The following is a 19,576-nucleotide window of genomic DNA, read 5'->3' on the forward strand; positions in this document are numbered from 1 at the left end:
CAACAAATGGGACTGCCTACATTTTACATTTTAATAGTACTGTTAAATTACCCTACAAGTAAGTTTGTACCATTTGCTACAAGGTAGTATCGTGACAGTGAAACACTTAGAGTCCAAGGGTACGCGTTTGAATCCTGGCTCTGATTCTTACTTGGGCATAGCCTGGTATAAGTGAATTAATATATCTGTGTCTCAGTTTTCTCATCTACAAAAAAGTAATACCTACCTTAATAGGTGATTGTGAGAATTAAATATGTTAACGTAAGTCAAATCCCTATAAAAGTGCCTAGCCTATTTCTATAACAAAATGCTTTCTAGCATTATGTAAGTACTACCTGCTATTATTAACACAGGCACCTTGTAAGAATTCCTAAGATGGGGAAATTTGGGGTCTCAACTGATTGCTGCTTTCGAATGTTATCCTGAGGAGATTGCTGGCTTTGACTGTAGATTTCCGTGTGGATAGGTGTTTAGTCTCTGATATGTGGACAAAAATACATGTTAAGTTCATTAATTTTCATAGTATTGTATTCTGCCATCTGCAAGTCTAGTTTTCAGCGTTATTTTATCTATCTATAGTAGTAAATAAACTCCAAGTTATTAGAGTATCTAAACTCTAATTGGACCTTGGGAAGACTATCTACTTGGATTATTTCACCCAATTATTCTCAATTATATTTTTATGTTATGTTTAGATTTTTATGAGCAGTTTTACAAAGGAATTTACACGTGTTCTATGCTTGCTTTTTTTAAACTCTCATTAAAGATCTTGTCCATTACCACCCAGTGCCTCTATATGAATTTCCATGAGACAATTCTCTTAGTTTAGAAATAGGAAAACCTTTATCTGCTCTAACAAACTAATGTTTCTTTTATTCAGCTAATGAGAGTTAACTGACTACCATTGCACCTTTACATTTTAGCTACCACGAAATTAGTATAATGTTCTAGATCAGAGTCACAGCAGCTTTATTATCGGTCATGGTTTCTCATTTTTGAAATATTTCATTGTATCTTTTCCTTTAAACTAGTGCAGTTTTTTTAAGAAGGTGTGATAAGGAAAATAACATAGTCGTATCCACTCTGTTTTAGGTAGTATAAGAAATGATGAAAATAGGAGCTCAATGACAAGACGCTAAACGAATCTGCAGATATGATCAGGAGTGCTGCTGATGATCATGGGAAAATCACAGAGAACAGGGGGTAATTGTCCCTGAATTGAATCACCTGGGTTCAAATCTTGGCTCTACCGCTTTGTAGCTGTGTGACTTTGGGAGAGTTAAAATAACTCCTCTGTTACCTCATCTGTTATCTATAAGATGAGGGCGATAATAGTCCCTATAAAATAAGATGGTTGTGATGAGGATTAAATGAGCTTATATGCATGTTAGAATAATGCTTGATGCAGAGTAACTGCTATGTGAGTATTTGCTATTGTTGTTATTATAAAAAGAGGGAAAAGGAAAATTTTTGAAATCACATACTATTGAGTTTTATCTCAACTCTCAGTAAAAGTCTAGAATGTATTATTAAACAGATGACTGTGAGCACTTAGAAATGGAAGTAGTGATCCCTGGAAGGCATTATGGATTCTCAAAGTTAATTCATGTCAAACTAAATTAATTTACTTTTGATAGGATTATTAGACTAATACATCAGGAGGATTCTCCTGTTGGAGCTAAATTTCAGCCAGTCATTTTACATAGTCTACTGTGAAACTCTTAAAAATGATGGACAAATATGAACTGAGTGATAGTATAATTAAATGAATTTGTAGCAGATTGAAGATCTATAGACAAAGTAATCAGTATCAGTTTGAAAGGACATCCCAGCGGCAGCCACAACAGTTAGGTGCTTTGTTTTCCATTGTTCAGCTCTGTCTTGAATAACTTGGAGGAATATATCAAAGTCATGCTTGTCAAATGTGTGGATATCACAAAATAAAAAGGGAAACTGAACAGTTGGACAAGAGAAGAATGATTCCAAAAGAACTTTATAAGCTTGACAAATAACCTGCACCTAAAAAGATGAAATTTAACTGAAATAAGTATTTTTCAAATTTATGGATGCCACAAAGTTTAGCTGTTATCCTGTATAATCAGATATTTGGGAATAAGATTTTAGAGGCTGAAAAAGTATATTGAAATAAACTCTAGTGCATTAAACAAAGATACATTTGTGTCTGACAGGTTTGGAAAATACACCACAGAATTATGCATGTGATTTCAGAAGCAAATGTTGAAAGAAAGACCTGGAAGTTTTAGCTGATTGACAGAGTGAAGACTGCTAAAAGGAGTTGTGTCATATTAGATTGTATTAATGTACTTATAGGAGTTAGAAAAAGGAAAGTAATAGTTTCACTCTATTACATTTTGATCAAACTACATTTAGAATATTTATCAATGGTATTTAGCTAACATTTCAATTAGTATAATTCTTAAAGATGTGCTGTCTTTTAAAAGTGACATTGGCAAAACTCAAGAATATTCAAAGAAAGGTGACTTGGAAGGTAGGGTCTGCAGGCTCTTTTGTGTGAGGACTGATGGAAGAAACTGAGGATCCATTAGCCTGGAAATAAAGGGAGACTGGGCCCCGATAGTATTTTAACAGATGGCAATATATCACATGAATAACTTACTGGACCCCATTTTGTAAATTCATATGACACAATTAGCTTACTTTAAGCTTACTTGTTAGGAAAGTGCTTGTAATTTCATACCAAATAATTCTCACATTCAAAGGCAAAAACTAGTACTATGTAGTAGAAGTGATAGGAAAGCAGAATTTTTACTTGATGCACACAAAAAGCTTTTTAATAATTAGTAGGTTCTGAATAAACTGACTGCAAGTTTCTGTGATAGGATTTCTTTTGTGTTAAAGAGATGTTTTACTTTTCAAAACAGGTTTCACATGTATCATCATTTAAATAATTATTAATATTTTTCTTTTACCTTACATTGTAGAAATTTTGGGTGTTTCTTGCTTTCTGTTTTCTTTGTGTAAAAAGAGAATGTCAACTGTTTTAAAAGATTACTGAGGTAGAGGAAAGTTGCCAAAATCCTACGGGAAATTAGAATTCACCTCTCAATTATGTAGAATTTTATTTGCAAATTCACTTAGTGATTACTCTCTGAACTGTTCTAGGCCTCAGAAAGCCATTTCTCTACTCTCAGCTGTGCTCAGGTTTTATGAAGGTAGGCAACTAAAATAGTTTCACTGTAAGACAGAATTTCCTTCTGATGGATATTCTATGATACTATATATCATAGTTGCATGAAAGTTTGTCTTTAAGTCCATATTGTTGGAAGTAAGTTGTTACTACTGATAGTCTATATTTTTACTTGATTTGTAGCACAAGTATAACAGGATAATTTGTCCCTGTAGTGTGCTATTCTTCCTAGGTAACAGAGCAGTGTCTAAAAGAGTGCCGCAATGTATAATCCTTCTTGTTAAATACAGGGAGAAAGACTGTTGGATAATGAAACCACACGAAGTGTGGGGCAGGTTCACCTGTGAATCCATAGTGGCATAAGTTTGGCAGTGTCAGCCAATAAGAGATGGCAACATGTGACTAACCTGATTTGTAGAAACTCTGGTGCAGTTTATGCAGGAAATCTCCAAGAGAGGTTACATCTAATGTCCATCATTTTTTATAGCTCTCTTCTTTGTATTGAAAAGATTCATGTTTCTAGGCTGTGCTCAAGTGAGGGCTTCCTCCCTCTCCCAGCCAATAGTATTAGCTAGTGTTTAATAACACACACTGCTGTAGGCAGTCATTTGGCACATTGGAATAATAAGTGCTTTACATTCTTATCTCGTTGAGTCCTCACAACATTTTTATAAATGAGGAAATGAACAAACTGAGATTCAGGGAGGTTAACTATCTTATCCAAGATCAGACATCTAGTGAGCAGGGGTTCCTGGTTCATCTGACTCCAAAGCTCATAACCTTCTTTATTATTCTATAAAAATTCCTAATGTAGAGTGGCTCAAAACGTCTCCCAAAATTAACTTGGTTTTTATTGAAGCCTACTTAGTAAATGCTACAGTCTAGGAATACAGACATGAATGAGGACCAAGGTCCTCGATCTCGTGAGGCTTCCAGTATAGCTGGAAGACTGTCATTAAGCAGGTGATGCGAATTAATGACAGTTTTGACAGAAGCCATCAAGGGAAAATACAGTTTACACCCTTATCTGAGAGTTCGGGGAAATATCTGATTGTTCTTAAGTGTGAAATTGCTGAAGTAGGGATTAGGAGGTAGATATTGTGTGTAATATCTTGACTATAGGCCCCCAGTTTCTGTAAAACCCCTGTGCTCCTGACGAGAAGCAATTTAATTTAGTAGAAGGAGCAAACTTCAGTGTCACATGGGCCAGACCCATCACTTACTAGCTCCCAGACCTTGAGGGCGCTCTTCTTGGAGGCTGCTTTCTTCAGGGTGAAGTAGGCCTGATTCTCAAGGCTGTTATAACAAAATTTCTGTATCTTTTAAGTCACACATTCACAAATACTACCACAGCATATGATTTCCCCATAAAATGCATGCAAGTAGAATAGAAAAATTGTAAGTATCATCTTTAAACCCTTAACTAGTAACCACATATGTTAGAAGCAGAGAACAACCTAATTGAGCTGCAGATACTGGGCAGCTGGAGAGGTGCTGTCACTTTTTATGTGATTTATTTCCTCCTCTGAATACTACCGGTGTTCCAAATTTGTGTTTCTTCAAAATGACATGGATCTTTGACGTTATTCAAGAACAGTGGAAATAGGGAGTGTTAAATATATGAATCCTGGAGTCTATTGTAATATATGTAAAGCTCCTAGAGACTTAGCACAGAGGAGTGGTCTAATAAGTTTTAGCTGCTCTTATTATATTTAAACATTGTCATCATTGTTATCATCATGTATACAAGTCCTGTCCTTCCACTTAGTAGCTTTTACGACCTTGGACTGATTACTTCAATTTTGTGCATTTCAGATAAAGTTAATCCTGCCGCCTCTATGCATCTCACCGAGTTGTAAGGGTCAAATAAAATAATATGTGGTGTATGAAAGCAAATGAACTAATCTGTGTTGTGTAATTGTAATTGTAGAGAGCTATATGATGGTTTATTGTTATAACCCCCAAAACATTTACCTAAGACATGAGACCTTAAACAGCTAAACATTTTAATGAACTGCCAGTATGGATTAAGAGAAGACATATTAATGTTAGAAAAAGCGAGAGAGCCTGGTGTTTGATACTCATTTAGGATTCCACAAATCTAAACATATATCATTGACGTGATTTTAAATTGTGGAAATCTTTTTATTTTGCAGTCAAATAAGTAAGCTCAGAAAATTTTATTTAGGGCTTGAAGGACCAAAATTTTAACCATTAGATGAACAGTGGTCTAATATCTTTATCTGGGATACTCGAAATGACTTTTCTGTTTGAGAGACACCTAGGAAATCTTGAGTAAGCCTTAAAATCTTTGAAATATTTTATTTATTAGGTTAAAATGTTTGAACCTAAAACAGAAAAATACATTCTTAGCATAGCCTGTGCCCTCGATGATTTGGCAAACCATCTCTCTCCTTTTCTTAACTATATTACTATCCTTTTTTTCAGAATTTTTCCTCTTCCTCCTACTAGGACATGTAGAAGTCTGGAGGAGGAGGTTTCTGGGATAAGTTTTTCTTGCCTCAAAGTTGCATAAATCTAGATGTCTTTGAGATAGGCTCTGATATAGTTAGTCACATAAGTACAGGAGGTGAGACCCAGTGGTGTATGTGCCACTTGTACACATCTGTTCGTGTCTTCTTATCCATTGCTAGGAAGGTAGTTGATTGTATATATGCTTTGTGTCCCTACCCATGGAAATTCCCCTTTCTGGAGAGCAATGCTGAATTTTAAACCTACTGGGGAGTAGCAATGCAGAAGAAAGAAGGTAGTGGAGAACTGAGAGGGCTTTAGTGCATGAGGCAGAAACAAGAGAGGTGCAAGACACGACTCAGAGAGAGTGAAGTGGAGTCACAAATATAGCTCTAACACAGGGGAACAATTTGTTTTACAAAGAAAGAAAGGACGTTTTATGTGAAGATTGAGCTCTGTGACAGACGCTGATTTGTATAGAAGAGACAGTGGTATCTGGCCAATGGTTTCTAATTACAGTCTTCTGTTGGCAGTGCTAGCTCTAATAATTCTAGCTACGGATATTCTTAGGGAAACTCAGCAGTTTTAGTGGCTTGGTTTTGAGGAAATAAATTACAAGAAGTTCAATTTTCAGCAAAATTTTTTTTGAAAGGGACTAGAAAAGATCAGTTTTAATCCAAAGTAAATAATGTAGGAAAGAGAAAACATAGAGCTATTGAAAAGGAGACACAATTCACATTATTTTGTGGAAAATATGATTCTGTACTTCTATACTATTAGATCTATTAAGAATTCAATTAGCTGTTCATATAGATAATAATTATCACAATTCAATGGCTTTTAGATGTATTAGCAATAAAATGTGAGAATATTATATGAAAAAGTGTATTCATAGTTGCAACTGAAAATATAAAATAATAAAAAGCTTATTACAGTTTATAAAATAAAACTTAAACACATGGAACAATGTGTGTAAATTTTTTAAAAATTTAATTAGGTGTCTCATTTAATTCCAATCTAAATTTCATCTGGAAATATAAAGAAGTGAACAATTAAAAATTTAAGAAGGAATAATGAGAGCAGTGTGCTATCCAGATAGTGAAGTGTATTATAATATTACGGCAATTTAAAACAGTGTGGTGCTGGCGCAGCAATTGATTGAAAGATCAGGGGAACATAGCAGGACTCCTGGATGAGCCCCAAGGACAGTGGTTTGCAGTTTATTCCAGAGACCCTGGAAATTCCCAGAAGTGCCGTTAGCCGTTAAAGGGAGTACGTATGGCGGCTCTGAGCACTTTCATCTCTACCTCAACAAGGACAGCTCTGCTTTTGTGCATTTTATGTATTGGGTTCCCATATTTATAGGTTAGTTTCACATCCAAAAGAGTTTTCGTTGCCCTAATATTAATATGTGGTAGAGGATGCCTCACTAACCATGACTGGCTTATGAAGCAAATTATGTTGGGGAAACTTGACTTATTAATAGGAGGTGGGGACTTAAGCTTCACCCTGGTGAAAAAAGATAAATTCCAGACGAATTAAAAAATAAAAACATAAAAATACTTAAAAGAAATATTTGTAGATATTTGCGTATTCTCTGGTTAAAAGAAGTTTCTAAACAGAAGAGCAGTAGAAGTCACAATGGAAAAATGTGATGGAGTTGTTCGTGTGAAAATAGAAAACTTTGCATACCTCCCTAAAATATCCAGAAAATAAGCAACAAAAGGAATAAATATCTATTATTAATATGCAAGGCAATGTATAGTCTTAGTATATAAAGAGCTTTCTATACATTAATATGAAAAGAGAAGTATCCCAAGTGTCATAGCCCATATGTTATTAATTTGAAAAAAATCTTTATCCTCATTAGTATTTACAGAGGTATAATTAAAATAACAATGAATTACTACTTATTTGACCTACTAAGTTGGCAAATATTACTAAACAAATAATGCTGAATACTAGCAGAGTCGTGATGAGAGGCAGATTCAGTTCTGCTTGGTGAGAGTATAAATTGTTAAAATCTTTCCGGAAACAATTGGCAGTGTATCAAGAGACATGACAGAGCTCACATCCTTTGACTCAATAATACTTTAAGAATGTTACATTTAATATATTCTTTGGAAATTTATTTTTATCAATTGAATTTTTAAAACAATGTAAATGCCTATCAGTGAAGTGTTGTGATGCTCATTTGAAGAATCACTTAATGGAGAAAAGTAAGACAGCTAACAATATAACACCTACTTTATATAATTATAATTATATTAAAAATAATGTGTATGAATAGAAAAAACTAGGAGGAAAACACAAATATTAGCAGTGGTTATTCTTGGTTCTAGGCTTATGGGTGCATTTTGTTTACTATAGATATGAGTTTGCATTTTTCCAATTTTTACTATCAGAAAGCAAAATTATTTTAAATAATCATCACCCATGGAAGACTTTAAAATTAGATTTCCTATTTTGTTGCAATTACATCGTTATTGCCCAAGTCAATTTGAACCTTTTTTTGATTATCTGAAATATTTATTGGCCCTATTTCTAGAAAAATCTAATTATGATAAATAGTCTTAAAAATTTGACTAATCCTACTCCCTTTCCTGCTGTATTGCATCCTTGACCCCGCTTTCTAAAGAGGTAGGTACAAGTTGGAAAACAATTGAAGGAATGTGTTACATTCAAAATAAGTATTATATAACTCTGAAAAAATAGTCCAATACTAGTTGTATTTGAAAATGTCAAGAAGGATAATACAGAAAGTATAAGTTTGAGGACAGTGTGAAACTAGAGCACCTCATAGCCAAGACACTGGTGGGACAATGGGCAGTTAGTCAGTCTAACATGTGGGCCTGGTAGCTTAGGATGCCATTTCACTCTGACTGGCTTCCCTCCGTAGTGTTTGAGTATGGCTGCGTGCGAGTCTGATTCATGTCTCTGCCATGTGTCACATTATTTTGATGGTATTAATGTTTTGTTCTGTGAAGGTAATTTCTCCCTATTTTTCGTTCTATTAATGTTCACACAGCTAGTTCAGTGAAGCTTGTTCACACCCAGGAACCTCTCCTTCTCTGTCTCCTTTCTCTGTCTTGCAGGAACTGAGGGTGGCTTCTGGTGTTTTGTGTGGCTTCATCATTTCCTTCCTGCCTCTCATCCACTTCATGATGTAATTCTTGGCACTTTTACTTCCTTTGTAGAGTAGGATGTGATGTCATAGAGAAGGGGACAGGGCTATCCAAATTCTCTCAATTGCTGGGAGGAGCTGCCCAGGTGTGCTGAGGGGCCTGTACTCAGGAAGAGAAACAGGGAATCCTCCACAGTGAGTAACCCCGCTTTTGAGTGCACCCAAATTTCTTTTAAAACGTTGCCCAGTACTCTGGAATTTCCTCTTCGGCCCTTTCTGGGTTTAATCAGTTTGCCTTTTGGGCATTCCCAGTTCAGCTCAATTTTCCTCCCGTCTCTCCCTTCTCCCCTCTCTCCCTTTCTACCACCCTGTGCCTCTCCCCTCCAGTTTCCCTCTTCCTTGCTTGCTTACTTGTGTATGTCTGTGTCTATTGACCTTCTGCCCATATCTTTTATGAGAGACCATTAGTGTCCCCAGCGTCCTGTCATTTGGGGTGTTGCCCACCCTATATATAGTCCATGTGACCACAGCATCTCCTTTCAGTAATTCATAAGTATGCACTGTTCCACTTACAATTCTTCTTATTTTTAAAATTGTCAGCTTTTTTGTTTTCATGCCTATTGCTTTTCTACCTTTCTTTGTGATCTAATCTTTTCCCCTTTTCAGCACTATTATGCAGTTTCCTTCTTGCCTTTTTTAACCAATATTTTTATACTTTAGTCCTCTTCCCTGTACAGCTATGCCTGTTTGTTTTTTCTCCTTTCCCAGTTTTCAGTGCAACTCTCCAATCTCCTCCTCTGTGAGGACAATTTTCCTTCTTTTCTATTGACGTGCTTGTGGTCATACCCTCTTTCTAGTGTAGCTCAGATTTCTATATTCTTTAAAGAATTTACCAGCTACAACTAAGGGGCTGACCAGACTGGGAAAAATGGGGAAATTTCCTGGGAACTAGAAAGAGGAGAACAGGCCAGTGGCCCTAGTGGTAAGGAGGGGCAGGCTGTATGCAACTCATTGAAGTACCTTGATGAACAGATCCTTTGCTAGCGACCTCGTTGAAATCTGGCCATGGATAGTAGGAGAGATCACAGAGTCATTTTGAACAGATTTGGAAGGCTTTTCAATTTTAGTTTTTAAAGTAACCTTGTTAATTCTTAATGATTATGATCCTTCTAGTAAATAATCGCAAATTAGAACTCTAGAATCTTTAAGTTGCATAGGGCCATGACTTGTGCAGAAACTTCTGTACAGCATCTTTAAGTAGATGTCGTCTACCCTTGGAGGAAATCATTGTGAAGATGTGTGTAGGCTTATTTCTTGTACCCAGAGGTGCCCTGTAGTCCATGTTAGTGAGCACTGCTGTTTACTGCTTTCACTCCTTGTAGTTAAGTCCCTGGATAAATAAAGGAACTTGATTTCCAGGGCTGATGGTCTAATGCCTGTGGAAATAACAATGTCCCATGTATTCCCCACACTTGGTTTACAAGAACTCCCTTCCCCTCAAAAATAAGTAGGACTGAAGGGGAGAGAAAGAAAATGGGACTCAGTTCGTAAAACTGAGATGGGCTGGATGGGAAGAGGAAGGGGTTTACTTGAAATTAATTGGAAAAGGCAAAAGAAAGGAAACTGAGCTGAACTGGAAAACACACTGTAAGGAGTTACTTGGATTTCTGGATGCTTCTTTCCATTTTGGCCATGAAGGATTATTTTTTCTCATTTTTTTTTAAATACAAAAGAGGTTGATCAAAATATGAACCCAGCGAGGTTATTTCTGACCAGCACTTAGTTCTCTGCTATTGATAGTATTCAGGCTCCATGTTTCCAAGGTCCTGGAAATTTAGGAGACATTTTAACAGCCTGAAAACGTGTCTTTAAGTATAAAATATTAGCAATGTTTTTTTTTGTGTGAGGAAGATCGGCCCTGAGCTAACATCTGCCAATCCTCCTCTTTTTGCTGAGGAATACTGGCTCTGGACTAACATCCATGCCCATCTTCCTCCACTTTATATGGGACGCCGCCACAGCGTGGCCTGACAAGCAGTGCGTCAGTGTGCACCCGGGATCCGAACCGGCGAACCCCGGGCCGCCACAGGAGAGAGCGTGCACTTGACTGCTTGTGCCACTGGGCCAGCCCCACCAATTTTTAATAAAGGAAATTATATATATTTATTAACTTGTTTTTTTTTAGATTTCACATTTTTTTTTTTTTGGTGTGTATGCCTTTGTGACATTTTCTGAAGAATGGCCCTAATATGTTGTAGAAATTGCCATAAATGTCTAGAAAAAAAGTTACATTCTCATTTGGGATACCTGAGCTGTGTGATGGGACCTTATTTGGACATAACAGCCCCTTCCCCTTTAAAATTTAAAGGAAACGTTGCATGATTCACACAATTTTTATTTTGTATGCTTCCATGCAATAATCTATGAATCTTATGTTTATTTTTATTTTTCAGGCACTAGAAAAACACCCCAACTCACCAATGACAGCAAAGCAGATATTGGAAGTCATTCAGAAAGAAGGATTAAAAGAAACAAGGTCAGTATTCATATTTACAACATTTCCTGTGTTTATTGATTATTAATTGCCACTAATTGCAAAGCAGTAGATGTATCTATATTTTGACGTTGTAGTTGATTGTGAATTAACTACCTGCAAATTCTTTTGTGACTGCCAAATATTTGGATGACCCCAGATTTCTTTGGAACTGCCTGTTGGCTTAATAAATTATATTATACTGATGAATACAGAATGTACTGTGTTAACAAAGAGGAGCGCTGTGTGAATTAGCCACTCATTGGAGTTATTCCTCTTTCTCTTTCTTGTAAGAGGAGATTGTGTTTCTGAAAGCGAGTAGCGAAAGAGAATCACTTTTACAGGCTTAATAAATAGATCCCAGGATATAAAGATGAGCTCACTCTGATAAAATTCAAAGCGCCAATGAATGTGGTTGAAAAACTTAGCCCTCTTATACTTAGAACTCCTCTACTTGGAGCATCATTAATCAGCTATTGAGCCTTTTTAAAAAAATAACAGTTTTATTGAGATATGATTCATACACCATAAAATTTACCCTTTAAAAATGTACAATTCAGTGGTTACTTTTAGTATATTCACAGAGTTGTGCAATCATCACTACTAATTTTAGAACATTTTCATCACCCTAAAATGAAATCCCATATCCATTAGCAGCCATTCCCCATACCCGACTCTCCCCAGCCCCTGGCAACCACGAATCTACTTTTTGTGTCTATGGATGTGCATATTCTGGATATTTCGTATAAATGGAATTATACAGTATGTAGCGTTTTGTGACTGGCTTCTTTCACTTAGCATAATGTTTTCAAGGTCCATCCAGGTTGTAGCATGAATCAGTACTTCATTCCTTTTTGTTGCCAAATAATATTTCATCATGTGGATATACCACATTTTGTTTATCTATGATGATACTTTATTTTTATTTATTTATTAATTTTATAGTTTTGGCTTTAGCCAGCAGTTTAGGGCCATATAGATGATATTACTCAGGAGAAAAAAAGAAGTTTGTTACAGGATAAAATAACCATCAAGTTGTCATATGTGTATGTAATTGTGTTACATAGAGTGAATTTTTTGTATGAAGTTGTCTACCTACAAGCCATTGAGTACACAGTGGCTGCAACTTGGTGACAATTAAACCTGCTGAGTTACCTTTAGAATGTTTTGACTGATATTGAGATAGAACTGCTGAGAGAAATGAATATCCTCCTGAGGCCAACTTTTCCTAAAAAATCGGTATTACCTATAACTCCTGTAACTGTAAAATGTGGGTGACATTGGCCTCTGGCTGTTTAAAATGCATCTTTTGCAAGTTCCATCCATGAACATCACAGTTTCGTTGGGTATGGGACACCTAGGCTCAAATTTTCATCTCTATTTTGGAGGCTTTTTCTGCCTGCGCTGAAGAAAGAGCCTGAGATACTGTAACTACACTGTGTTTGCAATAATTGTTCCCTCACGAAGTGGAGACAACAGTGGGGAGGGAAGTTGCTGACAGAACCTAACAGCTCTGTTAGAGGAGATCTGTTCTTCCAAGCCAGATGTCGGTGTGAGGAGGTAGGGAACAAAATGGGGAGACCTGGAAATTAATTTTCTCCTTGTTGCCTGTCAAAAACCCTGAAAATATTTATGCCATTTAGAAAGCACTGAAAATGTTTGTGCTACAGCCAAAAGAAAAGAGGAGGTAAAAATCTAAGGATATCAACTCCTGTCGAATGTGGGTTTGGTGCCAGAGGAATCTGCCAACGCAGACATAAAAAGCATCTCCTATAAGCAGACATTTGAAATTTGTTCATTACGATCTCCTTCTCCACAGGAGTGGCTACGCTCTTATCAGTTATTATGTACCTTGAGATATAAAATTCCTATACCATGGCTCTGAACAGCATTTTAATTATACTTATTAATGTAACGGCATTATTTCATATTTTTCAAAATGCTGGTCTTCCCAGAATGGTATATTAAAGGGTTTTAAGCATATGTAGTTAACAAAACAAAAAATAAAACAGCTTTGAGGAGTAAAGAACAATGAAATGGAAAACATAACCTTCTATTTCTCTAAATAGAACCCTCCCTCTGCACCCTCCCCATTATTGTGTCCTTCTGTAAAGAAAAAGAAAGTTCATTGTTAGAAATACTGATGAACCAGTGTAGTAATATGGAAAGTACCTAAAAGAAATTCACAAGTTGAATAGGAAAGGGAATAGGCAGAGAAAGAGACAGTAGTTCTATTTCAGTTCTATTCTTCAAATCAGTTCTACATTGAAGGCCCCAGAATGTGCATTTTATGTTCTCATTTCTTTCGCCGTTTCTTTGAATCTCCTCCCTCTGAATCATCACCTCTTACTTATGGCTGGTGTATCTGACCATTTTTCCCTTGTTTTCTAATTCTAGTTTGCATATTAGAATCATCTCTAAAATAAAATTTTGTAGATTTTGAGTGAGTTTGGGCTTTCCTACATGTTATGTATGTTGTTTTAGGGAGCAGATTCTGATATTTATTTCGCCTACTTAATGTACTATTTTGCTACCTTCTAATTTTTTAATGTTTTCCAAATATTTAAAGTAGCCAAGTAAATGAAGTGTAACTGTACCTGTTTTTCTCAAGTAAAGATACATTTAGAAATTCCACCATCAAAAGGTCAAACATAGCTGTTTAATTTCTAGGTATTTATTAATGATGTGTTTTTCTAAAATGCGCTTTTGTGATATGCCTGATTAAAAGCAGGGGAGTGGTTGTGAAACTTACTAATGTGGCCATAACCCTTTGGTGGTCTCCTCTATGGATGAGAGGTCATGTTAGTCGTCTTCCCACAAACAGTCCACCCCTGTACCTAGCATTTCTAGAAAAGAGAAGATTGGGTTTTTATCCATCATCATTCCGAATCTGGATTTAAAGTAACAACATTTGTTTCAAGTACCATGAGGGTCCTTTATTCTATGTGCCAGGTAGATCTCCTGGAGCATTTACCTCCCTGCACTGTAATTTTGCCCTTGTATGTCTTCCTGCCGGTCTGTGAGCTCTTTAAGGGCAGGAGACCTAACACTCCTGGCACTCAGCAGATACTCAATAATTATTTGTTGAGTAAATAATCTTCTTTCTCAAGATGTTAATTTGCTGGCACTTAGGGATGACTTTGGCTTGCATTTACAGTTAGAAGCTTCTTTTTAACATTACATGTTGTATTTTTCATCCTATTCAATAGTTTATTTGTTTGTTTGAATCAAAAGGAATCTAACAGTTTTGTGGCCATCCCATTAAATATATGCATGCTGATAGTCTCCAGCAGATGATCTGTGAACAAGTAAGCCTATTGTGTTTGCTTGTTTTCAAACACTGTAAGTGCCACTGGTTTGAACTTGTGACTGACAATAAAAAAAATACACCAATAATTTTGGCAAAACTGATGTGAATATTTGAATCTGTTCAGTATATGTGATATTGTTAATTTATTCAACTGAGATGAAATTTTTGACACTTTATGCTATCTTTTCCTCTTTTCAAGTGACACTTTAAATTACATACTTTTTATGTAGACATGATAAAAAGAGGACAACTTTTCTGTATCATGTTCTGTGTCTCTTTTCATGTTATTGATGAAATGTGTAGTGTATGATTAAATCCTATTTGAAAAAGCCAACTGAGATAAGTACTTTCCATGTGTTTTAAAAAAATGTATATGAATATAGTAAATTGTCAGAAGAACATAGGATTTTTGTTGAAAAAAATAATGTGATCACAGCATGATTTCTTAGAATTGTTTTTTTTAATGAAATTATATTTGGTAAGTTTTAATTCCTTTCTATATAATAGCATGGAACATTTTATCAGTGTAATTTTATTCTGGTCCATCTATAGATGGACTTGCTTTACTGATTCTGAGTGAGTATTTTCAGGCTGCTGTTCCTTTGTGTTTGTTTATGAGTTGTCAGCAATTGATAAGACATAGTAGTTTGGAATGCTTTTTAGATAGTCAAAATCTTAGATTCAGCCAAATGGCCATGTTGCTTGTATGGAGGGGATAGAAATGTGCATATTCCAGTCTACTGCTTTTGTGGATGGATATTTAATATGTCTGTTTGGACGACTTGATTAAACATTCCCACTTCCTCAGGGAGTTACGGTGCTACTGTAGCTTATGGTCTTGTCTGCAGTAATTAAAAATATGTTCATAGGAGTAACTACACTTACCATGTTGGTTTGGATGACTTTTGGAGTTGTCCTAATTCTGCTTTTCTGTTTTTGGTTTGCTTATTCAGAAGTTATAATTCCTTTACAAAGAGGACTGAGGGATTTTTGACGCCTGAGGATATGTTTTTCTCTGCTCATGTAATTTTTAAAATGATGCTTCCAAAGAAACGTGTGCTCTGTTATTGGAGACACATCCAAGAGTGGCAAGGTCAAGGAGTGAGGCTTGCAAAACTTGCCTAGCAAGATCAGCACAGCCATTCATCAGTGAGGGATAATTTCTTACGTGCTGGGCATTATTATTACAAGATGCCTGCCATTAATGCAGCATGAACCGTGATATAGTTTTGATATTATTTGATAATAGGTAAATAGTTTTCTAATGGAGGTGAGGCAGTCATAAAGTAAACAAACAAACAAAAACCACACAAAGCAATAAAAAAAAAAACCTCTGTTGGGTTGGAGGCAGGCAGGACAATATTTATGAGGTACGTTTTTACAGTATTATAGATGCCTTACTTTAAAAAAAATCTGTGTTCGATTTCATCAACCATTTACAGAACATCAGCCTATAATTACATATCACAGTAGGGACATGTGAAAAGGTTTATAAACAATCTCTGTTGTGTTTAGTGTTCTCAGAAAATGAACATATTTTTGATTTTGCAATGTGGAACATGGAATTGGCAACCCGAGATTTTGTAATTATTCTGCTATCAATGAGAGTTTTTTATTCCCGCTGATAATTCTTAGAATAAATTTGTTTTTAGCTACCTGTCTTAAGGTTTTGCATGTTTTCTGTTTTGCAATCTTTGTTATGATATGCGGAAATTAGGATCTTCACTTTGTACCGTGGTTTTTTAAACATGTTGCATTTTTCTAGGGGGATAAAATGTCAGAAAATTCTATTACCATGTATAGTGACAAACAGTACAATTTCTTGGCATTTCTCTAGGTGAGATTTACGTTTCTAATTAGTGCTATAGGAGATGATTCCTTCTCGCTGCTGAAATGTTTTGTCTAGAGATAAGAAAGTAACACAAATAATTTCTACTGCAAAATCAATTCTTATCTCCAGACTCCATGTTGGCATTCTTCCTTTCATACTGAAATGGTGGTCTAGTTTGTTTTTGTTGGGGCATTTTAGAATTACAGTGTTAACTCACAGTGTCATCCCTGCCATTTGCTAACATCTAATTCTTTCATTGTGTAAATGGTGTGCACAGTCAGCTACTTAGAGAGGGATAAATGAGACGGTGGTGTTATTAAACAGAAACATAGGGCAATCTGTACATATTTATGTGTGTCAATAGGTGTGTGTACATGAATGTGGGTAAGCAAGCCTTTAGAATAATTTATCTCTTAGTTGACATAAAATTTTACTTGTTGTCCTTACTCAGATTAGAAATCTCGATCACAGTCATTCCTCTCTTCTCCCATACCCCCATGGCCAGCTGGTTCTTGGGTAGTGTTAGTTCTACTTCCTAACTACGTCTTTCTTTCTCTGTATCCCCACTCTGCCATTCATTCTTTGCACTTGTAATTTCTTAACTAGATTAATGCGGTATCTTCTCATCTGATCTTTTAAACCTGGTCTCCTTCTTTTTAAATCCATTTTTTTAATCAAATACTACAATTTATAGTAGCATTTATTAACTAATAACCCACAATATTCTAGAGAATATATTGCATCTAGCAAACTATGAGTCAAAAGATATTGTTGGTCGTATGTTTGGTGATAAATAGATGAAATTGGGTATGGTACTTTTTTCCTAGTCACATAGTATCTGAATAAATGCATGATATTCTGACATTGTACTGTTTATGATATGAATGATGAAAGCATACATTATACTTTATATTTCGATGAGATTTTGAATTTCTTATCTGGTCATTTTAATATACATTAGGTTTCCCAAAATACATCACTTAAAATGTTTGCGGGCATTGTATGCCTTTTTTTTGTACATAATTAATTAGTTTTAAATTAAATGATATAAAACTGGTTAAATAAGAATTCATAATTTATACATGGATATCAATAATTGAAAATAACTAATCTCTCATAAACTTTTTTTTAAAGTTTCTTTTTTTATAGTGCAGAAGTGATTGAAATAATTCTTCAGGGGGATGATAAGATTATGTATTACTGTGGAAGCATTTCCTTAGTTAAAAAATAATTGTGTGAAACATTACCCTACAAGGTCAGGTTCCAGCTCCTTAGCACAACCCTAAGCAAGCTGGACTTGGGCAACGTTACAACCTGTAGACTCAAGCATCTCATGTTGCGGCCACCGTTGACTACTTGGTTTTGCTGGAAAATTTCCCCATTATCTTTTCATGATTTGGAAAGTAGAAGTATAGCCCCATGAGGCATTCATGAACTATGTTGTGTGTGTGTGTACATGCGCACACACTTGCATTCACTTCTGGTAGTTATCACATTGTTCCAAAGGGGCTATAAGATTGGATTGCTGAATGAGGAGGAAGCACTTTTTGGATGGAATGCTTCACATTATGTAATAAATTTGGAACAGGAAGCTTCCTGGTTCCCAGGTTGAAGTCATGTTCATAGTGATTGGCTTAGTCTGCTCAGGCTGCCATAACAAAACACCGTAGCCTGAGTGACGTAAACAGTAGAAATTTATTTTCTCGCGGTTTTGGAGGCTAGAGGTCCCAGATCTGGCAGGGTGGGTTTCTAGTGAGATTTCTCTTCTTGGCTTGTAGATGGCCACCTTCTTGCTGTGTCTTCCCATGGCCTTTCCTAGGAATGTGTATGTAGAGAGAGTGAGCTCATTGATGTCTCTAGATGTCTCACTCCTCCTATCAGATCAAGGCTCCATCCTTATGACCTCATTCAACCTTAATCACTTTCTTAGAGGCCCCGTCTCCAAATATAGCCACACTGGGGGCTAGGGCTTCAACACATGAATTTGGGGGGGCACAAAAATTCAATTCATAACGAGTGACTCAGAGTTTGGAACTTTGCATTTCCAGAATTCATGGCATACCGTTAAGAATATTTGTAGAATTTTGAGTATCTGATTCATCTTGGAAGGTATTCATAACAATATGCTTAACACTGAACTGTGCTTCTATTTTTTACATACTCCTAATATGTGTTTTCATATGTTATTCCTAACATATAAACCAATAGAATACTTGGCTTAAGTTTCATGTTCAAATATAATGTGTATATTCACGTAACATAAAATGATTTGGATTTTATTTGAAGCCTTTGGTAAAAATAGCTGTGGTGACTGCATATAACCCTCAAGGCATCAATATTCACTAAGGTATGCAATTATAGCTATGAAATGGCCGTTCCTTAATACATCTCTTTATTCTGTCAAGGTTTCTTTCTCCGTTCTTCCAAATAATTGAACAAAAAAGGTAATTTAGGTGATTTCAGCTTTATCAAGATTTAGGTATAATTTACTCCAGAAATACTGAGCACTCTATAAATATTTCAGTGCAGAAATAGAAGCAGAAATGGATATAAAATTACATTGTATGTGGGTCTTTCTAAGTATCCTATGCAGGTGAAAGTCTTTGGGGAGGACTAGGCATTTAACTGGGGTGATTTTATTTTTTTCCAAGTGATGTTTTTCTCTTTATCTCTTCATTTCATTGCTTGTGCTCTTAATTGCCACATGCCTAAATGATTTTAGTTTTGCTTCGTTGTTTTGAACTTGACAACATAATTCAAATGCAAAACAGTTGATATGCTGACAAGGGGACTTCTTTTTATAGTTGATTTGTTTTCAGAGGAATAAAAATTATGACATTTTGTTAAGCCAAGTTTTCTAAAAGCTACAGTGCATAATTCCTAAGAATAAATCTTAGTTCTCTCAGAACAATTAAGGACTGTTTATCCCACACCTCCTGAGATGCCTAGGCAAAATCAAATTGATAATTGTGGACTGGGATTCTGCCTGCAATTCAGTTGATTTCTATTAACATTTTTTTTTTTTTTTTTTTAAAGTTAAGGCCTATTCTCGGTGCTGTGCATGGCTCGTATTTGGGCTCTGCTTTCTCTTCGATCTATTGGTAATCATCTTCTGGCCAGGTTCACAGTACTCAGGT

General features: G+C 35.7%; 1 protein-coding gene across 2 annotated transcripts in view; it reads left to right on the forward strand.

Moving 5' to 3' along the window:
• Window positions 1-19,576, forward strand: part of ASXL3 (ASXL transcriptional regulator 3) — a 185,328-nt gene that overhangs the window by 20,324 nt on the left and 145,428 nt on the right. For both annotated transcript variants that reach the window (XM_058556962.1, XM_058556964.1), the window contains exon 2: window positions 11,219-11,301. Coding sequence is in view for 1 of the 2 variants with exons in the window: in XM_058556964.1 (XP_058412947.1) it covers window positions 11,219-11,301 (83 nt within the window). In the remaining variant the exon portion in view is untranslated. The remainder of the gene's footprint in view (window positions 1-11,218; window positions 11,302-19,576) is intronic.

Source organism: Diceros bicornis, chromosome 16 (assembly GCF_020826845.1).
Source record: "Diceros bicornis minor isolate mBicDic1 chromosome 16, mDicBic1.mat.cur, whole genome shotgun sequence".
NCBI classification, from domain to species: domain Eukaryota; kingdom Metazoa; phylum Chordata; class Mammalia; order Perissodactyla; family Rhinocerotidae; genus Diceros; species Diceros bicornis.